The 23,580-nt window shown below is 50.1% G+C and overlaps 8 protein-coding genes across 8 annotated transcripts; 5 read left to right on the top strand and 3 right to left on the bottom strand.

Moving 5' to 3' along the window:
* Positions 1-1,194: 1,194 nt before the first annotated feature.
* TRIVIDRAFT_226980 (uncharacterized protein) lies at positions 1,195-1,605 on the top strand (the record flags this gene model as incomplete). Its single annotated transcript, XM_014095864.1, has 2 exons — positions 1,195-1,259; positions 1,419-1,605. The coding sequence occupies 2 exons, from the start codon at positions 1,195-1,197 to the stop codon at positions 1,603-1,605; spliced, it is 252 nt and encodes an 83-aa protein (XP_013951339.1).
* A 5,920-nt stretch (positions 1,606-7,525) lies between these two features.
* TRIVIDRAFT_75751 (uncharacterized protein) lies at positions 7,526-9,859 on the top strand (the record flags this gene model as incomplete). Its single annotated transcript, XM_014095863.1, has 4 exons — positions 7,526-7,697; positions 7,858-8,344; positions 8,428-9,179; positions 9,248-9,859. 4 exons carry the CDS (start codon positions 7,581-7,583, stop codon positions 9,464-9,466), a joined length of 1,575 nt encoding a protein of 524 aa, XP_013951338.1.
* Positions 9,860-10,470: 611 nt separating this feature from the next.
* Positions 10,471-11,436, top strand: TRIVIDRAFT_57156 (uncharacterized protein; the record flags this gene model as incomplete). The annotated part of the gene is made up of 2 exons (XM_014095862.1): positions 10,471-10,978; positions 11,039-11,436. The coding sequence occupies 2 exons, from the start codon at positions 10,471-10,473 to the stop codon at positions 11,434-11,436; spliced, it is 906 nt and encodes a 301-aa protein (XP_013951337.1).
* Positions 11,437-11,848: 412 nt separating this feature from the next.
* Positions 11,849-13,631, bottom strand: TRIVIDRAFT_41607 (glycoside hydrolase family 27 protein; the record flags this gene model as incomplete). Its single annotated transcript, XM_014096107.1, has 5 exons — positions 11,849-12,520; positions 12,588-12,830; positions 12,902-13,113; positions 13,188-13,458; positions 13,539-13,631. The coding sequence occupies 5 exons, from the start codon at positions 13,629-13,631 to the stop codon at positions 11,849-11,851; spliced, it is 1,491 nt and encodes a 496-aa protein (XP_013951582.1).
* Positions 13,632-15,727: 2,096 nt separating this feature from the next.
* On the bottom strand, positions 15,728-17,139 carry TRIVIDRAFT_42039 (uncharacterized protein; the record flags this gene model as incomplete). The annotated part of the gene is made up of 4 exons (XM_014095861.1): positions 15,728-16,475; positions 16,584-16,695; positions 16,790-16,899; positions 16,964-17,139. The coding sequence occupies 4 exons, from the start codon at positions 17,137-17,139 to the stop codon at positions 15,728-15,730; spliced, it is 1,146 nt and encodes a 381-aa protein (XP_013951336.1).
* Positions 17,140-17,647: 508 nt separating this feature from the next.
* Positions 17,648-18,768, top strand: TRIVIDRAFT_41640 (uncharacterized protein; the record flags this gene model as incomplete). Its single annotated transcript, XM_014095860.1, has 3 exons — positions 17,648-18,111; positions 18,165-18,257; positions 18,333-18,768. The coding sequence occupies 3 exons, from the start codon at positions 17,648-17,650 to the stop codon at positions 18,766-18,768; spliced, it is 993 nt and encodes a 330-aa protein (XP_013951335.1).
* A 279-nt stretch (positions 18,769-19,047) lies between these two features.
* Positions 19,048-20,963, bottom strand: TRIVIDRAFT_57153 (uncharacterized protein; the record flags this gene model as incomplete). Its single annotated transcript, XM_014095859.1, has 4 exons — positions 19,048-19,661; positions 19,721-19,950; positions 20,028-20,799; positions 20,861-20,963. The coding sequence occupies 4 exons, from the start codon at positions 20,961-20,963 to the stop codon at positions 19,048-19,050; spliced, it is 1,719 nt and encodes a 572-aa protein (XP_013951334.1).
* Positions 20,964-21,696: 733 nt separating this feature from the next.
* Positions 21,697-22,516, top strand: TRIVIDRAFT_42563 (uncharacterized protein; the record flags this gene model as incomplete). The annotated part of the gene is made up of 2 exons (XM_014095858.1): positions 21,697-22,141; positions 22,206-22,516. 2 exons carry the CDS (start codon positions 21,697-21,699, stop codon positions 22,514-22,516), a joined length of 756 nt encoding a protein of 251 aa, XP_013951333.1.
* Between the last annotated feature and the right edge of the window lie 1,064 nt (positions 22,517-23,580).

The following is a 23,580-nucleotide window of genomic DNA, read 5'->3' as shown; positions in this document are numbered from 1 at the left end:
GGGCTTACAAGCTTTCTCTGGGCTTTAAGCTATCGCCGCAATCTGTTCAAGGGAAAAAAGGCGTCTGACCAAACTACGACCGGTTGGTACTAGAACATGCGGGTGGCTGGGCCAGACTGTCGGGAACAGAGCTTTCCTCCTTCGACTACGGTACATAATTTGCAAGCAGCCCAGCATGGCCATTCAGCTCTTGTGCCTGTTCTAGTGCAAGCCAGTCTCTAGCACGGCTGCGCGCGCGCTGAGGAATCCCTGCGCCCCGTCTGATCATTCCTAGACTTGGTAGTGGCCGGAGGTGCTACATTAACCTACTGTACAGGCAATGCCGTTGTGTCAATGCCAGTGCAGATTGAGACATGTGAGACGAGGCAACGAAAACAACGACTAATTACGACTACATTGGGGTTCTAGTTCCACTGCAGACGCCTTCTCAACACACTTACGGAGTACAGAAGCTATATTTGCAACGAGGGCCAAGGCCAAGGACGAGACAGGCGCAATGCTACTCTTGCTCCAATCGATCTAGATCCCTGGCCAAGACGGACTTCCGTCATGTTTCTAGAGCTCACGCTCGTCACACTCGTACATACATGTACTTGAACACGAACCCCGAGCTCGTGCTACGTGACAGACAACAAACTTACGGCATCGGCATCTTCTGCCGGAAAGCTGAACAGTAGCTCTCGTGCCGTTTTGACCCATCAGGCCAGGATCAGCGCACCTTTATGTTACCCAAGCGCTACAGCCTCGCAAGCATACAAGTATCAATGCACTCTTGTTGTTTGATGACAGAGTTGCCATGTCCAAGGCAATGATGTGTTTTAACCAGTGTTAACACTATCGGTTGTCACGCTGTCATAAGAGAGATATAGTATCCACCCTGGATTCATATGGAGAAATGTGTGATTCGCTAAATCGAGATGCGTTTCTCTAAGCAAACGCTAGAACCAAAGACGACTCGCATCTGACAAGCATCATCCATATTTGGTCCATCTCAACATGATTGGACCGCACTGCTGGGGGCCGGCCATGTCGCGCTCGCATGCGGGCTTTTCTTCTCTCTCTCTTGCCTCGTTTTCTGATCTCATATTGCTTCCTGTGTTGGCGTGATATTATCGCGGTATCGCCAATCCCTCATAATGCAAAATAGAGCAGGGCTATCATGCTCACTTAGCGAGGACGTACCTGTACGCCCACATGCCGTTGCCGCCGCCGCCGCGAGCCCAGATCTCCGGTTTCCGAGGTGCCGCTTCGATGTGGAGGTGTGTCTCACTCCCACTCCTTGTCTTTTGTTCTCGCTCTTATACGAGGACTCCGTAATAGCCGTACCGTCAGAGCGATGGGCACAGGGGGTGTTGTTATGCTGCACAGCCTGGGGGCCTGGTAATCGAAATTCCTGCGGGTGCCTAAATCGCATGCAGTGTTTTCCATGGCGATGGCTATGATTTCCTTGCCCAGCCTTCTTGCTACGTGGCGCAATATGGCCACAAGGTGCAGCCGGGAGTCTTTTACAAGCCGCTGAAGCCGCTCCTGCGACACGCCATGGGCCTTGTCTATGTGTTTCTTGGCCCATCGTCATACATTTTTCTTGAACTCTCATGGGGCTGAACGCCTGGACCGTGATTGGTCTTGTCTGTGGTGAAGGATAAGCCACCCTGTGTGAAGAAAACCCTAGCTTTGGCTGTTTCATCGTTGTTGCTAACCATCATCCCCTGCCCGCCCAGTTTCCTCGAGGCTGAAAGGACGAGGTTTTCGGGAATCGTCATATACTCGCGCCTAAAACGGACAGTCAACTCCAAATCTATTTCACACAAAATAACGCCATAACGCCATTACCCAGCCCTTCAGCGCAGGGCCAGGATAGCTCACCGTGAAGAGTGCATCTCGCGGACCAAGATATTTCGCCGTACTATGGCTTCATCTTTCAGAGCAACATCACATCTCATACAAGTAAGCCTCGTTTATACTCGGTATCGTGCTATCGTGCCATCCTCGCATACATGGCTTAACGGGTACCTTTGCTCCAAATCCCAGCAGTGTGGTAATATTAAAAAAAATGCCTGGAGGCTAAACAGAGCTATACCGCCCCCGAGGTGTTTGCTGATAATACAGAGCGTGCGCGGTTGACTCGGTAGGTTACACTGCCCGCTCTGTCATGTTTCTGCCCAATCGTATATATGACCGATAACATATCAACTTTGTTGAGATTTGGCGTCATCATTCACGCCTCTTCCAGGCAGATGATCTGAAATTCGCCCCAACTCAGTGGCAGATGATCCGCCCTGGCCCGCCCAGCATTCACGAACTGCTGGTACGAATATGGGAGGCTAATTGAGCTAGATTGGATGTTTCATTCAAGCATCCTACGTCAACAACTGTGGGGTGAGATGAGAACTGAAGCGGCTTATGCGCACACTTACACTATGCCAGCGTGGCTGTTTTGCTCACTTACAGCTATTATTGTGCTTGTTCATTCCCCTCTCAGCGCAACCTAGAGATTCACCCCATGCCCTGTTTATTGCCTTCTGACTATAACAGGGGAAGCCTGACTCTTGCGCCTGGTGCCAGGCAAGTTTCTGTCTTCAAGCCGTGTCTCCGCAGGTGTGGCGCCATACAGTACCTATATGACGCCTTTCTTCTAGCCCCCCCTGGCTAGGGAACTCACAACATTGGACCTGAATCCAGCATCTCGTCCTCTTCAGCCACATGGCGCCGCCGATGTGGTTTCGTTATAATCTGCTACAACTGCCACGGATATGGGTGTCTGTCGGCGCCTCTGATGTTAGTGGCGTTCCGGCCTAAACCGCGACAATTCCGTGGTTTAAACACACACACCCACCACACCGGACGAACTTGACATGTCATAACTATTCTTATGCAAGCCGACTCAGCCGTAATGCCCAATGATGCTTGTTTGACCACAAGATCTGTTGTGCCATGCTTCTATCAGCCTCAATCAGAGCCTGTCTGGCCTTGACGTCGTCATCACCGCCCCCGTCGCCACGCATATGCGTATGCACAGGTAAAAGGCAAGGCGACGGTAAACGACGTACTTGCACTGCTTCTACCTTGGTACACTTATATCTAGAAATTGGGCTAAATGCTCCTGATCGATGAGATCTAACTCTGGCGCCACGGCCGCTCAACTCTCTGGAATGATCTAACCCCTGACCAGTATCTGATTGTCCAGCTAGGTCCTAACGGGACGCGAGCTAAACAAATGCTCTTTGCAGACATCATAGAGAGGACACAACCCGCCTAGACGCTAAAAAGGAACTGCTACGTAATAGGCGAAGAAGGTAAGACGAGCTGAATCAACCGCAACTGGAATATGTATGTTCTGGCTGAGCTTGTAAAGGGTCCGCGGGAACTTCGCTTGTCTGATAAAATACTACTGGTAAGACGGGAAGGTGTCGACAATGTCCTACTGAACTGCCGAGATGGATGCTTATAGACGACGCATCGGTAGAACGCTTTAACCAGTTAACCATCAAGCTTTTTAAATATAGTAAGCGATGCGAAGGCGATGTCGATGCACGGGACATCTGATGATCAAATCGATATGGGATGCCAAGGAGGAGCCGCAGCAGCAAAATTCCCATCACCAGGCCATGCTACAGCACTAGTAGTCCATCGACAATCTTACATGCATTTCATGCAACCCAGATACGCCACCACCCTTATGCGCAGCCGAAGTGTGTTTCAAGGTCGATTGCACTATATTCCGCGTTCCACTCAATGTTCCGTACCTCGTGTCCCGTCTTGTTCATTGCACCCCTCCCCAAGCTGAACTAAGCCGGACCGTGGGTTATTTTTATTCGACGATGAGTGTCTAAACTCCCTGTCTGACGCAACGCCAGCGGTTGAGATGAGGAGAAGCAGCCAGATAGGACGACCTTCGCGTGGATCAAGGCTTTGGAGAATGAGTTGGTCCAAGGATACCTTGACTTACCCAATAGTGCCTGTCTGCTCCGGCGGTTAAGGATGCTAATCTGATATAGGCATTTGCATGAGTACGAAGTTGTACTACTGCGTGAAGTTGCTGCTACCTTTGCCATTCATGAAGCGGTTGCAAGACTTGCATAGTTCTGGTATTTCAAGCTCTTGCTACTTTTCTTAGGTAAACTGTCTGTATTGACACGACGAGACTATGGATCTTGCTTCTCCATCTGGCAAAATCCTATCTGCCTTTACAAGACATAACCTCCTCAAGCATTCGCCCACTTACCTCCACCGCGATTCAGATACCCTTGGCAGGGTTGCACAAGCGGCGAATATAAAGCGAATAGTAACCGAAGTTGATTACTGGCAGGTAATATTGATAAGCCGCGTAGCTCGGTAGCAAGCCTAGCAATTCTCAAAATAAGAGGCCTGACCTGGTCCTGTCATCCCGTCTTTCCCATGGGGACGGGCCTTTGTAACTGCCTGGGAAAATCTCCCGCATTCCCGGGCTGATGCTTATTTACTGATTTATGCTCTTTCCCCCCTCTGTGGCAACAAGGGGAGGGGAGCATGGGAAGATACCCCGCCTATATTATAAGACAAACAAAAAGAGAGAGAGAGAGAAGCAAGGAATGAATACATACCCTTGAAACTGGCTCCGCACGTTTATCTGGATCTGTTCAAAAGTACCCGTGTGTAAGGATACGCTGATGTACTCCCGTATTTTGGCTCTATTTGCTGCTTGGCGCGGCATAGCTCCTGGCTTAACTTACGTGATGCCACATGGTTTGATGACATGCGGTTTATTAAGAATGAGAAGACAGGAAATAACGCTAGGAAATAATACTCGCCAGCGCCCGCTCAGCTCAAGCCACCCACATGTTCGCCGATTCTTCTTTGCTTACATGACTGCTTACGGGGTTCTCAGCTTTCAAGCAGCGTATTTTTGCCTAGAAAGAACGAGGTTGGCTATGGAGTTTACGAGAAGTAATCAAAAAATAATTGAAACCAAAGGGGAGCCAATAGCGAAGCAAGAGAGCAAGACAGTTCCAAGCCCTTAATCCTTGCCTTATTCTCAGCTTCATTGGGGAATATCATCTACTACTACTACTCTTGTTGCCAAGTTTAGCTCGTCGCGGTGAGTTCCGATGCGATTAGAAAATAAGTGATTACGAAATGTAGAGGTTTCAGCTTGCTTCGATCTCGAACCAATCGCTATTTTCTCAAGGCTCATGTGACTCTGTGACTACAAAATCTTACTTGAAGCGGAGTCATCTCTCAGCTTTCCTGCAAATCACGGCCCGTGTCGACTTGAACTGCTGGGACTGGGGCGCGAATACTGCCCTTTCAGGTTCGCGTAAACCCTCTTGTTGGCTTCATGTAAGGCTTGGTAAGGCGGCATGAGATGCACCTAATATGATGCTACCTTCCTGGCGCGGTCCGAGCCATTCCCCAGGGGCCGAAACTACCACCCCCTTTCCTTGCTTCCGAGAGAGTCGATATCTCTAGAATGCAACGGGGGTGCATGAAAAGAGCGGAGTATGATCGCCCGCTTGTCAGCTTTCCTGGGAGCCTCACTATCCGAAATCCGGGGACGGGGTCTTGACGATGATCCTCGACCGTGTAAGTGGAGCCCGAGGCCGATAACCATAACGCTAGATACCATGGCAAAGAGCCATGGGCAATGGGGGTGTGATGGGTATGCATGAAGGTGTCACTGAACCCACGCCGAGCAGAAATCGACGGGCTCGTATTTGCAGTCGAGTACGATGAAGAAACTTGGTGTGGTTAGTCGGTAATAGTTGACGGCTGAATACCTACATACATAGATATGTAGGTTATCACAAAGATAAAGGAGCCCGTTGGTCACGTTGGGGCGTGCCTTTTCATCACAAGACCCGTTCAACTGGTAAACCTTGTTGTTTTCCCATAGGAAGGTGCATAGGTGTAAAGCAGGTATTTACCAATGCTACCCTGCTCGGCCGTTGACAAGGGTTCGGTATCCGTGTTGAGAAGTCAGCCGGGCCAAGTTGGCGGCGACCCGCTGCCTGTCGACAGAGATTCCCTCCAGTAGACGGCCAGAACAGGCCTTTGCATTGCATACCGGCGCACTGCTATCGTATTCTCATCCTCACATCGGGATAAGCAGCTCAATATTCCATGTCGGGGGACCATCAAAAAGCAGGCTTACTCGCATTCGATGCGAGGGGAAGACAAGGTTGGCGAGCCTCGTGATCGATTTCTCGATGAAGGAGCTTTGAGCCGTGTCCATGGTGTGAGGCCTGACACCAAAACGGTGCGTTTTCCCTATCTACTACCAGCGTATCGGTATTAGATATGGCCACCGGGAGTCGACAACTTCATGCCGCCAAGCACTAGCAGCCTGGGCAATTAACCGTAACAGCCGGTTTTGTCCGTTCAAACGCCACAGGTCAGAGACTGATAACATCATGGACCTGGGAAATTGTGTCAGTGCGGGATCTCTGGTGGTGCTAAGTGTTGAAGCGGTGAGACTTGTTCTCGACTTGCAAGAAGCCTGGATCTATGCATCAAGGGTAGGTGCGCACAGTGGATTTGCAAAGCAATAAGGCCAAGTGACTCTGACGGGGGCATCGCAGACAGTACCCGAGTGAGAAATCACATCACCAGAGGATTCGTCTCTGCTGTGCTTGGTAGTGGAGATGATGGCACCTGAGCGATGATAGGCATGGTTGATCTCGATCTGGGCTTATCGGCGATGAAGTGTCCTGATAAGGCCGGATAGGCGGCCTTGATGGAGCACGTTCCTCCAGGACCTCGGAGGAAAAAAGAGAGCTTGCAGGATGAAGAATCCACAGCTTGGCGGCATGAGGCATCACGTTCTGTGGCGGCACAGCCTCGGCGGCCCTTGGATAGGCGCTAGGCAGAGATTGATAACGGAAGAGAGAGAGAGAGAGCCCTGGAACGGAAGAGAGGAGAGACGTGCTCCTGTCCTGCGTCGGTGTTTGCGCTGTGCTGCGCTGCGTTGCGTTGCTTTGCTGGCGGGAGGCATCCTCTTGTCGCCCTGCTACATTAAGTGTAATGAATGTTAGCACCTACTTCGGTAGTGGCACTAACAGTGTAGGGATGGAAGCAATGAGGGGTTCGTCGTCGTTCTGGTCGCTCTGGAGCTTGCAGAGGTTAGGTTTTCCTTGCAGCAGAACCGGTACCTGCTCGCGAGCTATCTCTACAAGCTGCGCAAGCTTCCCAGTTAGCAGCGTCCAGCCAAATCACATGCGGCTGCTATTCCTCGGCTACGGGTTGCGTGTACAGCGCAATAGCCCCTCCGTCACCCGCCCGCCAAACGCAGCTACTGCTAAGGTATCTGCCCCTCACCGCCCCTCTCACAAGCCAGCTCAAACAACGGTTTCTCGCCCTCCAAAAAAGCTCGAGTCTTGGTCGATGCAAAGCCGCAGATCCAATTGAAAGCTGTGCAAAAGCTGCAGAGCGAAGCGCCGGCCCACAGCTTGCTCCACCGCCCGGGGCCACAGAGAATCTGGCCAGAACTCGCTCCTCTATTCTGCTCTGCTCTGCTCTGCTCTGTGCTTTCCTTATTGCAACTCTGTCACCATCTCCTCCTCCCTTGACCTCAACCGCCAATTGACATTGGCAGCTCCGTCAAGATGTCCAAGCCCACGAGCGTGACGGGCAGTGAGAGCGAGTTCGAGTTCATCGAGACTCCCAAGGCCACCGCCCCTACCTTTGAGAAGGAGGAGGACTGCGGCGTCCGCACCACCAAGGTACGTTTTTTTGTTTACCTACTTATGTTTACGCCGAGCTACCTCCATGGACGTCCAATGGCGTGAGACATACTATATGCTGCATGTCCAGCTGCAGCATCTCAGCAGCCTGCCCCAATTGGATCTTGAAAGAGTAGTAAGCTGATTGCTTTTCCTCTAGTACCCTGCCATCAAGAATGCGCCCCTCCCAGCAGATGGACCGGGTTCCGACTCTTTCAACAACAAGATCCTGCTCTCCATCCTGGGAGGAGTCCCTTTCTGGTTGATGTGGAAGGTTGGCGGTGGCCTCAAGACCTTCATCTTCTTCGCCCTCATCTTTGATCTGCCCATCTTGGCAGGATGGTGGCTCACCATCTCCGCCATCTCCCCTCGTAAGACGGACAAGGCCAAGTTGCCTGGCCGTCCCGTTGAGTACTACCTCGACTTTAAGAAGGAGGCCGACCGTCTCAAGTACCATGGCACCAGCAAGATCCCCATGGAGACCTTCCACGAGATGTACTTTGACGGCGATGTTGACTTCAAGGGCGACTGCCTCGAGGTCATGGAGTACCGTCACGACTGGGCCAGCTTCCGTTTCACCGTCAGCCTCATCAAGTACTTTTTGACGGGCATGATTCCTGAGCTCATCATGCACACTCGCTCTCAAGGTGAGCCCCCCTCACGCATCCTATCGTCGTCTCTCCTCATTGTGAACACATGTGCTGACGTTGTCCTTTCCCCCCTCGTCTAGATGAGGAACAGGTCCGAGACCACTATGACCGCGGCGATGACTTTTACGGCTGGTTCCTCGGCCCTCGCATGATCTACACCTCTGGTATCATCTCTGACATCAACTCTGAGGAGACCCTGGAACAGCTCCAGGACAACAAGTTGACTGTTGTCTGCGAGAAGATTGAGCTCAAGAAGGACGAGCGACTGCTGGATATTGGCTGCGGCTGGGGCACCCTCGCCCGATTCGCTAGTGAGAACTATGGTGCCAAGGTTACCGGTATCACTCTTGGTCGCAACCAGACTGCCTGGGGCAACAGCGCTATGCGCAAGGTTGGCATTCCCGAGGAGCAGAGCAAGATTCTGTGCATGGACTACCGTGACATTCCCGTTCCCGAGGGCCGCTACAACAAGATCACCTGTCTTGAGATGGCTGAGCACGTCGGTGTCCGTCACTTCTCGACCTTCCTCACCCAGGTTTACAACATGCTTGACGACGATGGTGTTTTCTTCCTCCAGATTGCTGGTCTTCGCAAGGCTTGGCAGTATGAGGATCTCATCTGGGGTCTCTTCATGAACAAATATGTTTTCCCTGGTGCTGATGCTTCCACTCCTCTCGGCTGGGTCATTGACAAGCTGGAGGGCGCTGGCTTCGAGGTCAAGGGTGTTGACACCATTGGCGTTCACTACTCTTCTACTCTCTGGAAGTGGTACCGCAACTGGATGGGCAACCGTGACAAGGTTGAGGCTAAGTACGGCAAGCGATGGTTCCGCGTAAGTATTTTCCTATTGCTACATGCTTGATACCAAGGCATTACCTGTGCTAACATTGTTGACTGCAGATCTGGGAGTACTTCTTGGCCTACTCCACCATTGCTGCTCGACAGGGTACCGCTACCTGCTTCCAGATTGTGCTGGTGAAGAACATCAACTCCACTCACCGAGTGGAGGGTATCCCCAGCCAGTTCGCCCTGTCTGGAGCCTATGACAACTCCGAGGCCGACATCAAGTCTTGGGCCACCAAGAACAACGTCACCTCCTCCACCGCCTACCTCTCGTAGACGGGAGTCATGTGGCATGTCTCTATATAGACTGAATTTTCAACCGCTTGCTATCTCTTTTGGACAGACGCATTGAAATTTCGTCGTCGGGCAATGTCAAGGGTATCTTGCAGCCACCTTTCACTTCGTTTCAGTATGGAGAAACGGGTTGAAGTGAAGAAATGGTTGCTCGTAGTGTGGATTAGTTGAGGTGGCACGGGCAGTTGTTTTAATGACAGTCACGACATCACCTTTTATTTTCTGATTGGTATGAGGCAAACGGATATGATACTAGGCAAGGCTAGGTTAATGAAGGGTATTAAAAATTGCAAGCTCCCATCTCGCGATGGTGTGCACGAGTGCTGCAGGATTAGTTAGGAATAGATTGATTCTATAAAAAAGGACTTTGTCTAGATTGTTGGGCCAATCGTTTATTTTGCTAGTGACGAGCTTTTACGACTTCTTCACCTTGGTGGATGAGTGATCCAAGCATCTTCTAATAGCTGCCTCTCTAGATGATTGCTTGTGTACCTTGACGTCATACTAGTATCCCGCGCTTCCCGTGTTTGATGATCAATTCGTATAGACTAGACTAGGAAGAATGTGAATCATCAAAAAGGTTAATCTCTTATAAGTCGTGATTTGGAAAGGCATTTCATGCGATTCCGATGAGTGCCGCTCATAGCCGGATGTACAGCTCTTGGGGTGCATTGGACCGAGGTGCTCGATATCGATAAGCCTTATGGCAGATGGGAATTGACGTACTAGAACTATATCCTGACACTTTCAATGGCGTCCATCTTTAGCCATCTTCTCTCGCATAATATACACATACATATTTTATCTCTCTTTCTTTTAAAAATTGATATATACACAGATTTAATACATATACTATGCCGCGCAGAAGGCTAGCAACAAGGCTCTTCTGCCGCCGCGAATGGCAGTGCATCGCCTCAGTCCACGCCTCGGCCAGAGCACCCTTCTCATCGCATTCAAGCAGCTGCAGCCCGGTCAATGTCCAAGAAATGAAGAGCAGGCCAGCAAAAGTCATCCACGACTATCTTATTCCCATGCCGTCCCATCTACTCACCACGACGCTGTCTGATCTCTTGCACACACCGCTTGCCTCGGGGTCGTCGATGGTGATGGAGGGGAGGACTTTGCCGCAGGGCCATCACTTGGTGTACTTCCCGCTGCAGACGCCGGCTTCGGGACTTGCTAGTGATGGCGCGGATCAGGATCATGCGCCCGACGAGGAGTTTACGAAGAGGCTGTGGGCTGGGGGGGAGGTGCGGTTTGGGGGGAGGAGGCTGGTGCTGGATGGGAGGCCGTGGGTTTGTAAGGAGGAGATTGGAGATGTGAGAGTTAAAGGGGAGGGATGGGAAGAGAAGGTTTTTGTTGATGTGTGGAGGAGGTATGGATTGGGGCATGATGGTGATGCTGGGGAGTGGGATATCGAGGAGAGGAGGACGCTGGTGTTTATGCGTAAGACGGAGCATCAGGATCAGGGGCCTGGTGGACGGCTTGTCAAGTGTGAGTGATTATGATATGACAGACATTACGGTTGGTCGTATAACTAATGCAACAAGACAGATGCTCATCCCCCTACACATTCGGCCTCTCTCATCCCCACACCAACGCATCTCTTCCACTTCTCGGCTCTCACGTACAACGCCCACTCCATCCACATCGACCCTCTCTACGCGAAATCCCAGGACGGACACCGCGCATTGCTCGTTCACGGGCCATTATCACTGGCACTCATGCTCCGCGTCCTAAACGACCATGTTGCGCCAAAGGATGGCGGCGGAGTGGTCAAGTCTATTGCGTATAGAAATTATGCGCCGTTGTATGTTGGTGAGGAGATGAAAGTTTGTGTAAGACGGACGAAGGGTAATGCAACTAAGGAGGAAGAGGAATGGGATGTTTGGATCGAAGGGCCTGAGGGGGGATTGGCTGTGAAGGGCAGTGTGGTTGTGGGAGCGAAGTAAGCGAATCTGTTGTAGATTGTTTTCTAAACGGGGAATGAGTACGGAGTACATATGTATATATATCTGGATTGTTTTGCTCTATATCCTTTCCATCTATTTAGGTTACCATTATATGTACTAATCCTATTTTCTCACAAAGCTCAAACACACATTGCTTGTTTCAGCCCCAGCCTAGACTAACGATTCATGCTAGGAAAACACAACAGCTCTTGCAAATTCTATCCTTTATTAGGAGTATCTATGCTAGGAGTAAATCACAGCTTATCAAATGCGATACTCTACCTATTTATTCTAAATCCTTTCCCATTCCACCCATCATGATCAACCAATGCTAGCATAGTCATCGCGCAAATCATTGCTATGAATTACAAGGGTTTCTTCGTAGCCACGTATATCTAAGTGTTCCCCTGACTTACAGCTCATCTTTCTTGAGGTGGCTCTTCTGCTTGATCTTCTCGCCGCTCAGGCTACGCAGGCGGAAAGCCTTGCCAGCATGTCTGGGCACGCGCACATCGAGGCGGCCGCCGGACTTGATAGTGTCAACGCGCTCACCAAACAAACGGGGGTCCTCACGCTTCAAGCCTTCGGCATAAGAAAGCTCGGTGGAGTTGTACCATCCCAGCTTCTGGAGCTTCTGCTTCCGTCCCTCGGCGCTGTTGGCGTCAAGGATGGACTGAGCATCCTCGTTGCTCATGGCACCACCAGTCTTGCCCCAGAGATCGTGGACGGCCCAGTCCTGCTTGTTCTGGGGAGCAGTGCCACCGACACCGTTGGTGAGGAAGATTTCCTCGAGAGTGGCGCCCATGTCAAGGTCCTCGTTGGCAAAGTTGAGGAAGACGAGGATCTGGTCTCCGTTGGCGAGAGGGCCGCTCCAGATGTGAGTCTCACCAACACCCCACTCATCCTTGGGGACGTTGAAGTTGCGGCGAATACGCTGAACAGCGCGACCTCGGGGGTCCTGGTTGATGGCAATGACGGCAGGGTTGGTGACAATGGCAAGGTCAGAGCCTGACCACTTGCGAAGATCAGTGCCGAGGAGGAGGGGAGCCTTTAGCGCAGCCCAAATCGTGAAGTGAGCTCTGTACTGTTCGAAACTGTTAGTTATCTACGTTTTCGTATATGATATCCCATTAAAGAAACAAAAAACTTACCTCTTCCTCAGTCTGGCCACCGTGGCCGACTTCAAGCATGTCAAGATCGTTCCAACCACCGGGGAGACCACGGTCGATGTAAGGCACGACGCGGTTGATAATGGCGAGCACCGAACAGTGAGTGCCAGGAGCAATGCAAGCCGGGTTGGCGGGGTCGTTGCAAGAGCAAAGATCATCCGGGCGAGCAAAAGAATCATAGATGTCGCCGAAAATGCGCCATGAGTTACCAATGGACGCAGCCCACTAAACAGTTTGACGCGTGTTAGCCTCCCTGAATCTGTAACTGACGGACGCAAGGATTTAGCAGGGCTTACGCTGTAGGAATAATCTTCACCCCAGTTGCAAAGACTGTAGAAGATGTTCTTTCCGGTGGCCTTGAGAGCTTCTGCCATCTTGTTGAAGCGCTCAAAGGAGATGAGGGGAGTGCCGAAGCGACCCATGTGGTAGCAGTTGTCGTACTTGAGGTAATCAACACCCCAATCCGCAAAGCTCTGGGCATCATCCATCTCGTGATCCAGCGAACCGGCTATCTGAAGGTTAGAGACGCCGAAATATTCGCTTGAGCCGACTCAATTGTCGTGAGAATTTAGAGCAACTCACCATATCGCGCGCAAGTCAGTTCACCAGCGCTGGAGTACATGCCGAACAAGAAGCCCTGGGAATGCAAGTCATCCGCCACAGCAGCCATTCCACGGGGGAACTTCTTCTTGTCTGCAATGAGCTTGCCCTTGCTGTCACGTCCATCGGACCAGCAGTCGTCTAGCACAACATACTCATATCCCAAGTCTTGAAGGCCATACTCTGTGATGAGCTTGGCGTGGTCAAGCAGCAGATGCTCAGAGACGTCACAACCAAAGGAATTCCAGTTGTTCTAGTATCAAAGTCAGTAAACCTCTCCATCATCCCTTGGAAACTCATTCGAATTCCTGGGAAAACGGAACGAAGGCTTACCCATCCCATCTGCGGGGTTCTTGCAAGGCCATTGTCGATTGCCTCTACGACAATCGCCGAGACCGCGACAGCCAGCGCACCTTTGGAAAGCATCTTGTACCTGCAAGATGAGTTTGAAGTCCCCCAGCTAAAAAATGAATGATTGACGACGCTTTCGAAAAGCCCTACAGAGCAGAAATCCTCACAGATAGGGACCATATAAATACAGAATTCTTCAATCCCTCCTAGACAGCTTCAACGCTCACCCCGCCAAGCCACCTATCCACCTATCCACCCCAGGGTCTATACACGGAATCCCGTTTTCCTGATGCGGGGTTCCAATTGGGGATATCACGAGTATTTGTCCGATGCCACGAGGGTTTTCCGCCTTCCTCATAATGTGTCTAGCAGCCCGGTTTAGCAAGAAACGTGGTCACGAGGAAACTAGTGGCCGATCGCCCGTCTGTTGGAGAATTGTTCGGGGTAATTGTGCAGCGGCACGGATAAGAATGGTCCGAGGCCACGGAAAAGCAAGCCGAGGGCGTTACATCGTCATCTACGAAGCACTGCCGTTGAAAATTAGCCTGGTTGAGGGATTCTGAACCTGGTTACCCGGCCGGGACAATTTATTTTTGAAGGTTTATTTTGATCATGTTGCACTAATTCGCGGCTAAGTTGCGTTGTATTGCACGGTCGAAATGGATATTGAATCAATGGGGCTTTTGAAGTCTTTAGTCATTCGGCAATTCTCATCAGTGAGGGAGGGGGAAGGGAATCGTGTGCCTTGCCAAAGTTTGCCTGCTATTATTTGAATTTGAGGAAGAAAGAATAGTTTTAATATGGCATTCTTCAATTTTATTTCGTACACTCGACTATTGCTTCTGGAGAGAGATTACGGCGTGGTCTGCTGAAGGAGACTGTTTCTTATTGTATGCCTAATCCTCTATTCAAAAACGACCTCAAACAATGTACCAGAGTCTCTAGAATTCCATAGAGTTATGCGGCGCTCTTATTAGCAGCTTCTATACCCCGTGGAGAGAGTTAGGATTAACATAGACCAACGAGGATCTCCTTCATTTCAATGATGCTTCACTGCCATCCGGTACTTGATATATGTCGTATATGGCAGAGACATAAAATAGGTGCCTCAAATATCAATCGATCGGAGATGGCGATTGACTAAGCGTCCTATTCAGAACTTCTCTTGTCTGGGCACGGAACGCCGTCATCCACCATCCAATGCAAGTCGGAAATTTAGGTGCCTATGCAGGGCCGGAAGAGATCCTCTGATGAAGTAACCCTAGTTTATGCAGTGTGAGTTTATAGTTGTGTGGTGTGGGAGTTTGTGCAATCCATGATTGGTTGAATGTTGCGGATGAGGAAGGAAGGTCGATGCATGATTTCGAGACCCTGCATCATTGCCTGAACTGGAAAGAGATGGACAGATGATTCGTTGTCTTAGTTGGCCGTTTAATGATGTGCATACTAGCAAGACTCTTAAGAGTTGTTGGTTCAGGATGTGGATACTGCTATTCTTTTGGAGGCTGTAGCGAAGAACCTTTGCACAGTCGACAAGGTGTTGAATGAGTAGTTCATATGGCGAGATTTTTAAAGCATTTCTCTGCCCAGTTCTAAGCTCTATAATGTAGTAGAACATTATTTTCATTGTAAGTCCCTGTAATTTTCCGTAGATGAGCGGTATGCCTTCATATGATTCGAGCGATGTAGGACACGTTCGGTATGTCCACATTCTAGGGTATCTCTCGCTACTTTACTTGTCGCTCTGTTTCTTCTATTGTTTTTATAGTTTGAAAGTATGAATGTTTACATGATCACGCTGGACAGGTGTAATTTCAAATTGATTTGCAGTATCACAATTGGACCATCTCCCTCTGTGTAATCGACCTCGTCGTCTCTAGCATAGATATTGCTGCGATAGGATTTTGCTAACATCTCTGACCCGTTCATATCACCCGCTCATCTCCGACATGAATTATGCTTATTTGCGAATAATTTGAATATTTGAGCCTAACGAGTAAACTTGAGCGCCTGATAGTAGACTGTAGACGACTTTGACTCTTCTCAAGCTGCCATAGCGAGCCTTAGTATTTGATTGTATCTGAACATTTCCTATAAATACAGCGACCCAAAGATGTATTCTATCAAGACCACGACGCATTTATCAGTGTTTCCATGTTTGTAAAGCTCTATTACCACTCTCTGATTTCACCGTCCGGTCCTCTGAACGAGGGAGACTCCCACGGCAGGCAGTCCTTGGACAGCTTGCGGACCATGTCCTCATCGACTTCAATTCCCAAACCTGGGCCTGAAATCACGTTGATGTAGCCGTCTTCAACTTTCCATATTTCTGGGTTCTTGATATATGTCTCGATATCCTGCCCTGTGTTGTTGTAGTGGATGCCTATGCTCATTTCCTGGATAGCGAAATTGGACGACACAGCATCGACTTGCACGTTTGCGGCCAAGGCAATTGGACCCAATGGGCAGTGAGGAGCCAAAGCAACGTCGTATGTTTCAGCCATTGATGCGATGCGTCTCAGCTCAGATATACCACCGACGTGGCAGATATCGGGCTGCAGCACGTCCACACAGCCTGCCTCCAAATACGGACGAACGTCCCATCGGCTGTACAGTCGCTCACCGAGGGCAATTGGGACACTCGTGAGCTGCGACAGCTCCTTGATGCCGCCCAAGTTCTCGGGCAGCAATGGCTCCTCGATGAAAAGTGGTCGATGCGGCTGGAGGAGAGTGGCAAGCTGCTTTGCCATGGGTTTGTGGACACGGCCGTGGAAATCGACTGCAGCATCCATTCCAAGGTTTTTGACGACCTTTATCCTTCGCACTACATCGTCAAGCACTGATGGTGAGTCGAGCCAGCAAACGTCTCCTGTGCCGTTCATCTTGACTGCATGGAATCCTTGCTCTTTGCGAGCTAGGCTGTTTCAGATGATCAGTACCAATTGCAGGTGAAATAAACACAAAACAAAATAAATAATCAAAAACGGAATCAGATAAACCTATAAAGAAATCAATATTAAAACTTACGCTTGCTGTTCCACCTCATCTGGGCGGTCACCTCCAATCCAGGCATACACTTTGAGCTTGTGCCTCACTTTGCCTCCAAGGAGCTGATATATCGGGACACCGAGTTTCTTGCCTAGATGTAAGTCAGCTTCAGGCTGGCGCGCAGAATGAGAAAAAAAAAAAAAAATTATGCCATTCGATAATTCTTTCTCGCTTTGTTCATTTACCTTTTAAATCCCATAGTGCAATGTCGATTCCAGAGAGCGCACTCATAAAGACTGGTCCACCTCGATAAAATCCAGTCCGCCATGCCATTTGCCAGATGTGCTCAATGTCACTGTACATGAATTTGGTAAGCATGTTTCCTATTTGGTCCATATGCTGGATCCAATGGGACGTACTCAGCATCGTGGCCTTTGAACTTGTCGAACCACGCATCTAAGCATCCCTCGACCGCCTGTGTATGTCCCTCCAGCGAGGCCTCACCCCAGCCGACATTTCCATCCTCGTCAGTGACTTTTACGAACAGCCAGCGGGGCGGGACGCGAAAGTATTCCATAGATTTGATTCTCGCCATCGCGTCGATTTTGCCGTAATTTCCAACACAGTCACAATCACACTTTCATATGAATGTCGGTGAAAAGACAATCTTGCACTCGTGCCTTCTGGAACCTTTACATGCTTGTATAGTATCAGGTCCCCGGCGAAAAACCAGGGAGAAACATAAAAGAGCCATGTCGCCGCGGAACTCCACAGCCTCCTACGGCTTACCTCTTCGGGAAACAGGGTCCCCCGCTTGATTAAATGCTTGCCCCCACCATTCCCGTTGCTCTCCGGACACGGAAAAGCAGAGAGGGGGAATCGAATATCATGTGGGGGATGGAGCTGCTGCCCGGGAGAGTGTGGCCCGAGCAGCAAGGTCCGATGATCCTCCGACAGGGGAGTTATTTGAAGTGGGAGGACGCTCTGATGATGGGATGGGGGACAGCTTGAAGACTTGAGATACTTTGATTCCTTCGATAAAAGGCAGCGGTTTGGCATTCGTCAAGGCCGTATAGCGACACTCACAAGCTCCAGCTACAGAAATGGCCACCTCCGCATCTCAGACGGCACCGCCTCCGGGCGTCTTTGTGCCGGTTCCAACCTTTTTCAAATCGGCTGCTGATTCGAACGGTGCCGTCGAGCCCAAGGTCGATATCGAAACCCAGGTGGCTCATACCGTGTTTCTGGCCAAGGCCGGCATCACGGGCTTGACCATCCTCGGATCAACGGGCGAAGCCATCCATCTCTCCCGGAAAGAGAGATCCGACCTCGTTGCCGGAGTACGGGCTGGGCTGAACAATGCTGGCTTCGAAAATTATCCGATAATGGCTGGGGTGCTTACAAACAGCACCGAAGAGACACTCGAATGGCTGGAGGACTATGCAGCGGCCGGAGCCCAGTGGGGGTTAGTCCTGGCGCCTGGCTATTTCGGAAAGGCTGTTAATCAAAGTAACCTTATTGACTGGTTTACTTCGGTTGCAGATCGCAGCCCGATCCCCATTTTGATGTGAGTTCCAGGCCTCATCTCTCGTCCCGTGTGCAAGGGTCTGATGAAGCCAGATACAACTATCCGGGGGTTACGAATGGGCTTATCGCGGAACCGGATACATACAGAGCACTGGCCAAGCACCCGAAAATCGTCGGATGTAAAATGTGCGTGTTGTTTTCTAATCCTATTTTCCGTTGCGCTTCCGAGAGATGGCCTCTAACCTGAGACGTGGCAACTAGGTCGCATGGAGATGTTTCTTACCACGTCCAAGTATCCAATGACCCTCAGATCGATCACAGCGCGTTCCGGGTGTACAGCGGTTTCGGCCAGCAGCTTGGTCCGATAGTTCTGTTTGGCGCCGCGGGTGTGATTGATGGGCTGGCTGCCTTTTACCCCAAGACGGTCGTCAGGCTCATGACGCTGGCAAACCAGACATCTTTCACCGAGGATGTCTTGCGCGAGGTTCGAAAGCTACAGTTCGCTGTTAGCCGTGCTGAAGAGTTTATTGTGAGAACTGGAATCATTGGCATCCGTGAGGGTATCATTCGCAAGACTGGGCTGGGAGCTCTCGAGGGAGGCCGACTGCCGTTGAAGGGTCGACTGCCTGAAGAGAATTGGGCAGCGCTGCACAAGTTGTACCTATCGGACATTGAGCAGATAGAAAACACATTGTAAATCTAGCTAATATAGAACAACTCAATTCACTTCATTTGAGACAGCTGACGCGGATGCTGCTGAGATCCTGATACTCTGTTTGCTATTTAGAAGAGGACTGTCGCCTTTTTTTTTTTACTCTATTTAAAGCAACGATAAAGCTCTGACATGTGATTTTGCACATTAAAGTGAATAGCACGTGGCTTACACATAGCAATCTTTGAGCAAAATGAGGTGGTGATATGCAGTGCATTGAAGTCTACTCCCTACATCTATCTATTTTTCTGAAGCTTCAGGCCTTCACTCATGGGTCGCAGCTTCAAGCCCTTCTAGAATACAAACGACACCCTGCGCTCCAGGATCCGGTACCTGATCCCATACGTTCTCAGGCACATAAACGGCACGTCCTAAAGACGCCTTCATGCCTTTTGTTGCCTCCATGCCAGCTTTCGCCGCGGCAACAGCATCAGCCAGCGATCTTCCTTGTACTAAAGATTTGATGAACGGCTCTAGCGCATCCATAAGAGTTCTATCGCCCTGTCGCGCAGGCGTGGCCTGCTGCAGCTTTTCAAGAGACCTGTTTGCTGCTTGAACCCAGGCCTCGTGGTTCATAGAGCTTGACGTCGTAGCGCGTAGTTCCGCAGCTAATGCTGTGAAGAAGATGCTATAGATGGCTCCCGAAGTTCCATCAAGATCGGTTTCCATGATGCCGGCTAATTTATTTATTGTGCTAACCACGTCGGTTGGATCGGATATTTCATCCACGCGACTCATCACAGCTCTTGCGCCCCGCGACAAGGTCACTCCACAGTCGCCATCTCCAACAAGAGTGTCGTACTGAGTAATGAGTGGCTCTGTATCGATGAGGTTCTGGCATGATCGAAGGATTCCGCGTTTGAAGATCGCAGAGTCAACTACCAGCAATGAATTAGCGAATAGTTCTCGGGTCTTTGAAGACAAAACGACCACTTACATGCTATTCCAGAAGATTCAACAGCCTTCGCGTGGCCCTCATCCAAATTGACCTGAGCTAATGCCTCGGTAGGAGGCTTGTCATGTAAGCGGCTGACATTGAGAGCTCCCCACCCGGCTGCATTTGTAGGAGCTTCCAAATATCCGACCATCTCTGATGTTGCCTTAAGAAGGGTGATGCTGAAACCTGGACCGTTCAAACTCGTCATGTACGTTCCTGAGAGAACGAGGCTGGGAGTGATATTACGGGTTTCTGAAATGGTAAAAGAGTGTTAATCTCGTGGTTTGTAGCGAATAGACATTTTGACCTACTTATTGCTTGAACCACTTTACCAGTGATGCCACCAAATTCAAGCGGAGAAAGGCCACCCAGGTTGTTGATCATCAAGACAACATGCTGAGCATCGGCAAAGTCAACATATGCTCTATCTTCATCCTTGGTATCTAGCAGCTGATCCAGCATCATATTAATGATATCCGCCAGTGGTGGTCGAGGGCTTAGCAGCAGACAGCCTGGTTCATTATGGATTCCCATTCCAAGTTCCACTTGATCGCCAACGGCTGCGGGAGCTGCATCTCTACCGGGGATCTGAACATGCTCTAGTGATACTCCTGCTGTAACGAGATTCGAAACAACCTCGTTTCCTAGCTCCAAAAGCTTAGAGAGCTGCGCACCAGTATCACGACTGCAAGTTCCCAAGATCTTGTGAACCAACACTGTTCCGGCAAGACCACGGCGCCCAACCTTTCCACTCTTGCGACGGCCGACAGATACATCGTCACCAACAGTGAGGACTTCGACTGGGATTCCAAGAGCAACTCTGGCCTTTTCAGCTGCCAATCGAAAGTGAAACACATCACCTGTATAATTCTTGATGATGAGCAGCACACCCGCCGGTCCAGCAACTCTGGTGATCGCGGATAAGATTTGTGCAACGCTGGGGGAGGCAAACACGGATCCAGAAACAGCAGCCGTCAGCATTCCATCGCCAACGTATCCAGCATGGGCAGGCTCATGGCCAGCCCCTCCTCCGGATATCAGCGCAGTTTGAGAATCTTTACGATCATGCAGCCAAACAGCTAGATTCAAGGATGCGTTAGTTAATAGGGCAAAGGTTAGTCTGCATCGGAAACGCCATACTCTTTGTTGCTTGGTCTAGAGAAATGTCTGACCTGAGCAGGGCAATTGACTCAAGCCCGTCGAGAACTAGGGCCTCAGTGTTGTCATAGAAGCTTCTAACCATGGCGACTAAGTGATATCGTGCCTCAGGGTAGCTATTGGCAATGATTGGTCCAGTGGCGCAGGAACGTGAACAGCTAAACTTTGCCAGCCCATTGTAGGATATCTAGAGAGTCTTTATGAAATACTATGACGATAATAATTCGGGCAAATTTGAAATAGTATACAATGTATCGAAAACTTCCCTATCGATTTCATAATGCAAATTGAAACTCATGACTTGTATCACATCGCATTTCACATATCGGCCCCGGAGAGGGGCCTTTGATGCGGAGTAATGGCCAAGACAATGGCTGTACCGTTTCCGTCACAGGCTTCAGACACCGTGGAGGGTTAGTAAGGTTCCACGACAGCTTTTGTTCCGTTGCCTTCAAAAAAAGGCCGCGGATTCTTGGGCGGAACACGGCCAATAGTGCATCGGAAACAGTGGAGCTTGCCCGCACTCGGGACAACTCCTCCACATGGTGAACTTGTGCTTGCTCAGTCTGCTGACTGATGGAGTTATCGAAATCATCGCCAATATCTCTCAGGGCTTCATCGTTCTCACTGTAGGTATATAGTGTGTTTGAGAGTCAAAGGTATCGAGACTGGCTCATCCATCATCTCCATCTCTCTGCCCATCCAGCTCGCGGTCCACTGTTCACTTTCAGGTGCTTTTTACCCCATCTCGACTGCAGAGATAGTCAAAATCAACTTTGTGTCGGCGCCAACGTCTTGAATAGGGAAAGGATTATAAAATGGCATTTGCAGGCAAGGTTTACGCCATCACTGGTGGTGCCAGTGGAATTGGGTTAGCCACGGTGAAGCTATTGGCTGAGCAAGGTGCCATCGTGTGTTTCGCAGACGTCAACACAACCGCCCTGGCGGAGGCCGAGGCTTACATGAAAGAAAAGGGGGCAAAGTACTCGGCCACCAAGGTAGATGTGTCGAAAAAGGCGGAGGTAGAAGGCTGGATCGAGGGCATTGTCAAGACGTTCGGAGAGTTGGATGGCGCCGCCAACATTGCGGGCATAATCGGCAAGCACCACTCCATTCATTCGGTCGGGGAACTGGACGACGACGAATGGGATAAGATCATCGCGGTGAACCTGACCGGATGCATGTACTGCATGAGAGCTGAGCTCCGAAATATCAAAGACGGTGGCTCCATTGTCAATATGGCTTCGATCCAAGGCATAACCGGTAAGTGGCCATTTCGGTTACATGGTTTCATTTACACATCATCTGACGCCTAGCCACTCGACAGGTCTGGCCTATCACGGAGCTTATGGTGCCAGTAAGCATGGGGTTGTTGGCCTGACTCGGATAGCGGCCAAGGAGTATGGCAAGCGGGAGGTGAGGGTGAATGCAGTGGCCCCTGGATCAATCTACACGCCAATGATGCAGCAGTCCTGGGACGCGACTGGACGCCCTGCAGATGCCCCTTTTGATGATCCCACCGCCTTCCAGAGGCAAGGGAAACCAGAAGAGGTTGCCAAGGTTGTTCTGTTCTTATTGGGTCCTGACAGCAGTTTCGTCAGTGGTAGCGTTTACTCGGTGGATGGTGCATGGATTTGATTAATAGAATGTAACGTCAAAAATCATATGAGCTTTACACCAATTTCAGGATACCTTCGCGTAATATTTTGATCGTCAGCTACATTCTACTTTGATATTCTCAGATAAACGCCTGTTCAATATGTTGGACCATCACTTCACTCGACAAGAGTTCACACTCCGCTAAATATGGCTATTGAACTTTGCCTCCACATTGACAAAGGTCCGACAAGAGTGGCAAATATTTTCATACAGCTACGAAGTGTCATGTCTCCTTGGTGTATGGCCAGTTACACCCGTGTCCACCTGTTGTCACCCCAGCCTGCCAATAGGTAGGCGCATGTGTCTTCCCGCTTATGCGAGGCAAAAGCTATCTGCAGTCTAAAGAACTTTTGCTCCGATATTCATTAGCCCCAGTTACGCTATTTGTGATTTGTTTTTGTCTTTGTTCTTTTGTTTCTAAAAACCATGCCGAAATAAATCATGTATCTGCTGTAGCATCGGCCTTGGCAGTTTGCAAATGATCTTAGCGTCCTTCTCTGCTACATGGACATCTCTACCAGCTACTCAATTTTCAGCTCGGAACATTATTCGGCTATTAAGCCGCTCAATTAAAAGAATTATTGAACAGGAATCATTTTTTAACGCCGTATTCATATAAACAAGGCTGATAATTACTGATGTCGTGCGTATAAGTGGTGGATTTTCCGACGGAAATACAAATATCTGTTGGTGGAAAACAGCTCCCATTTTCCGCCATCACTCGACGGCGGCGTATTTTGTGCCGCGGATAGTTTAGTCAAGGCGCTGTGCTTTTTACGGAAAACGAACAAGGCCGCTAATGTCACTGGGAAAGAAATCCTTGCTTTTAAACTAGATCTCGCTAACATGGAAGTCGGAGCATTACCTGGCATTTTACGAGGACAGTTTGTGGTGGCAAGCAGATGCGGGTCGGATGAACTGAACGTGACTCTGTTGCAGGGGAGTCTACAAGCTTACCCTTCGGACCGAAAGTTTGCAGCGGCATGGACTCGGCATTTGTCCAAGGCATACGGAGGTTATGTGATGTGATCGGGGCTGTGCTT

This window comes from Trichoderma virens (genome assembly GCF_000170995.1).
Source record: "Trichoderma virens Gv29-8 chromosome Unknown TRIVIscaffold_89, whole genome shotgun sequence".
In the NCBI taxonomy this organism is placed as follows: domain Eukaryota; kingdom Fungi; phylum Ascomycota; class Sordariomycetes; order Hypocreales; family Hypocreaceae; genus Trichoderma; species Trichoderma virens.
The sequence above is the reverse complement of the archived record's forward strand: the minus strand, read 5'-3'. Positions and strand labels throughout refer to the sequence as shown.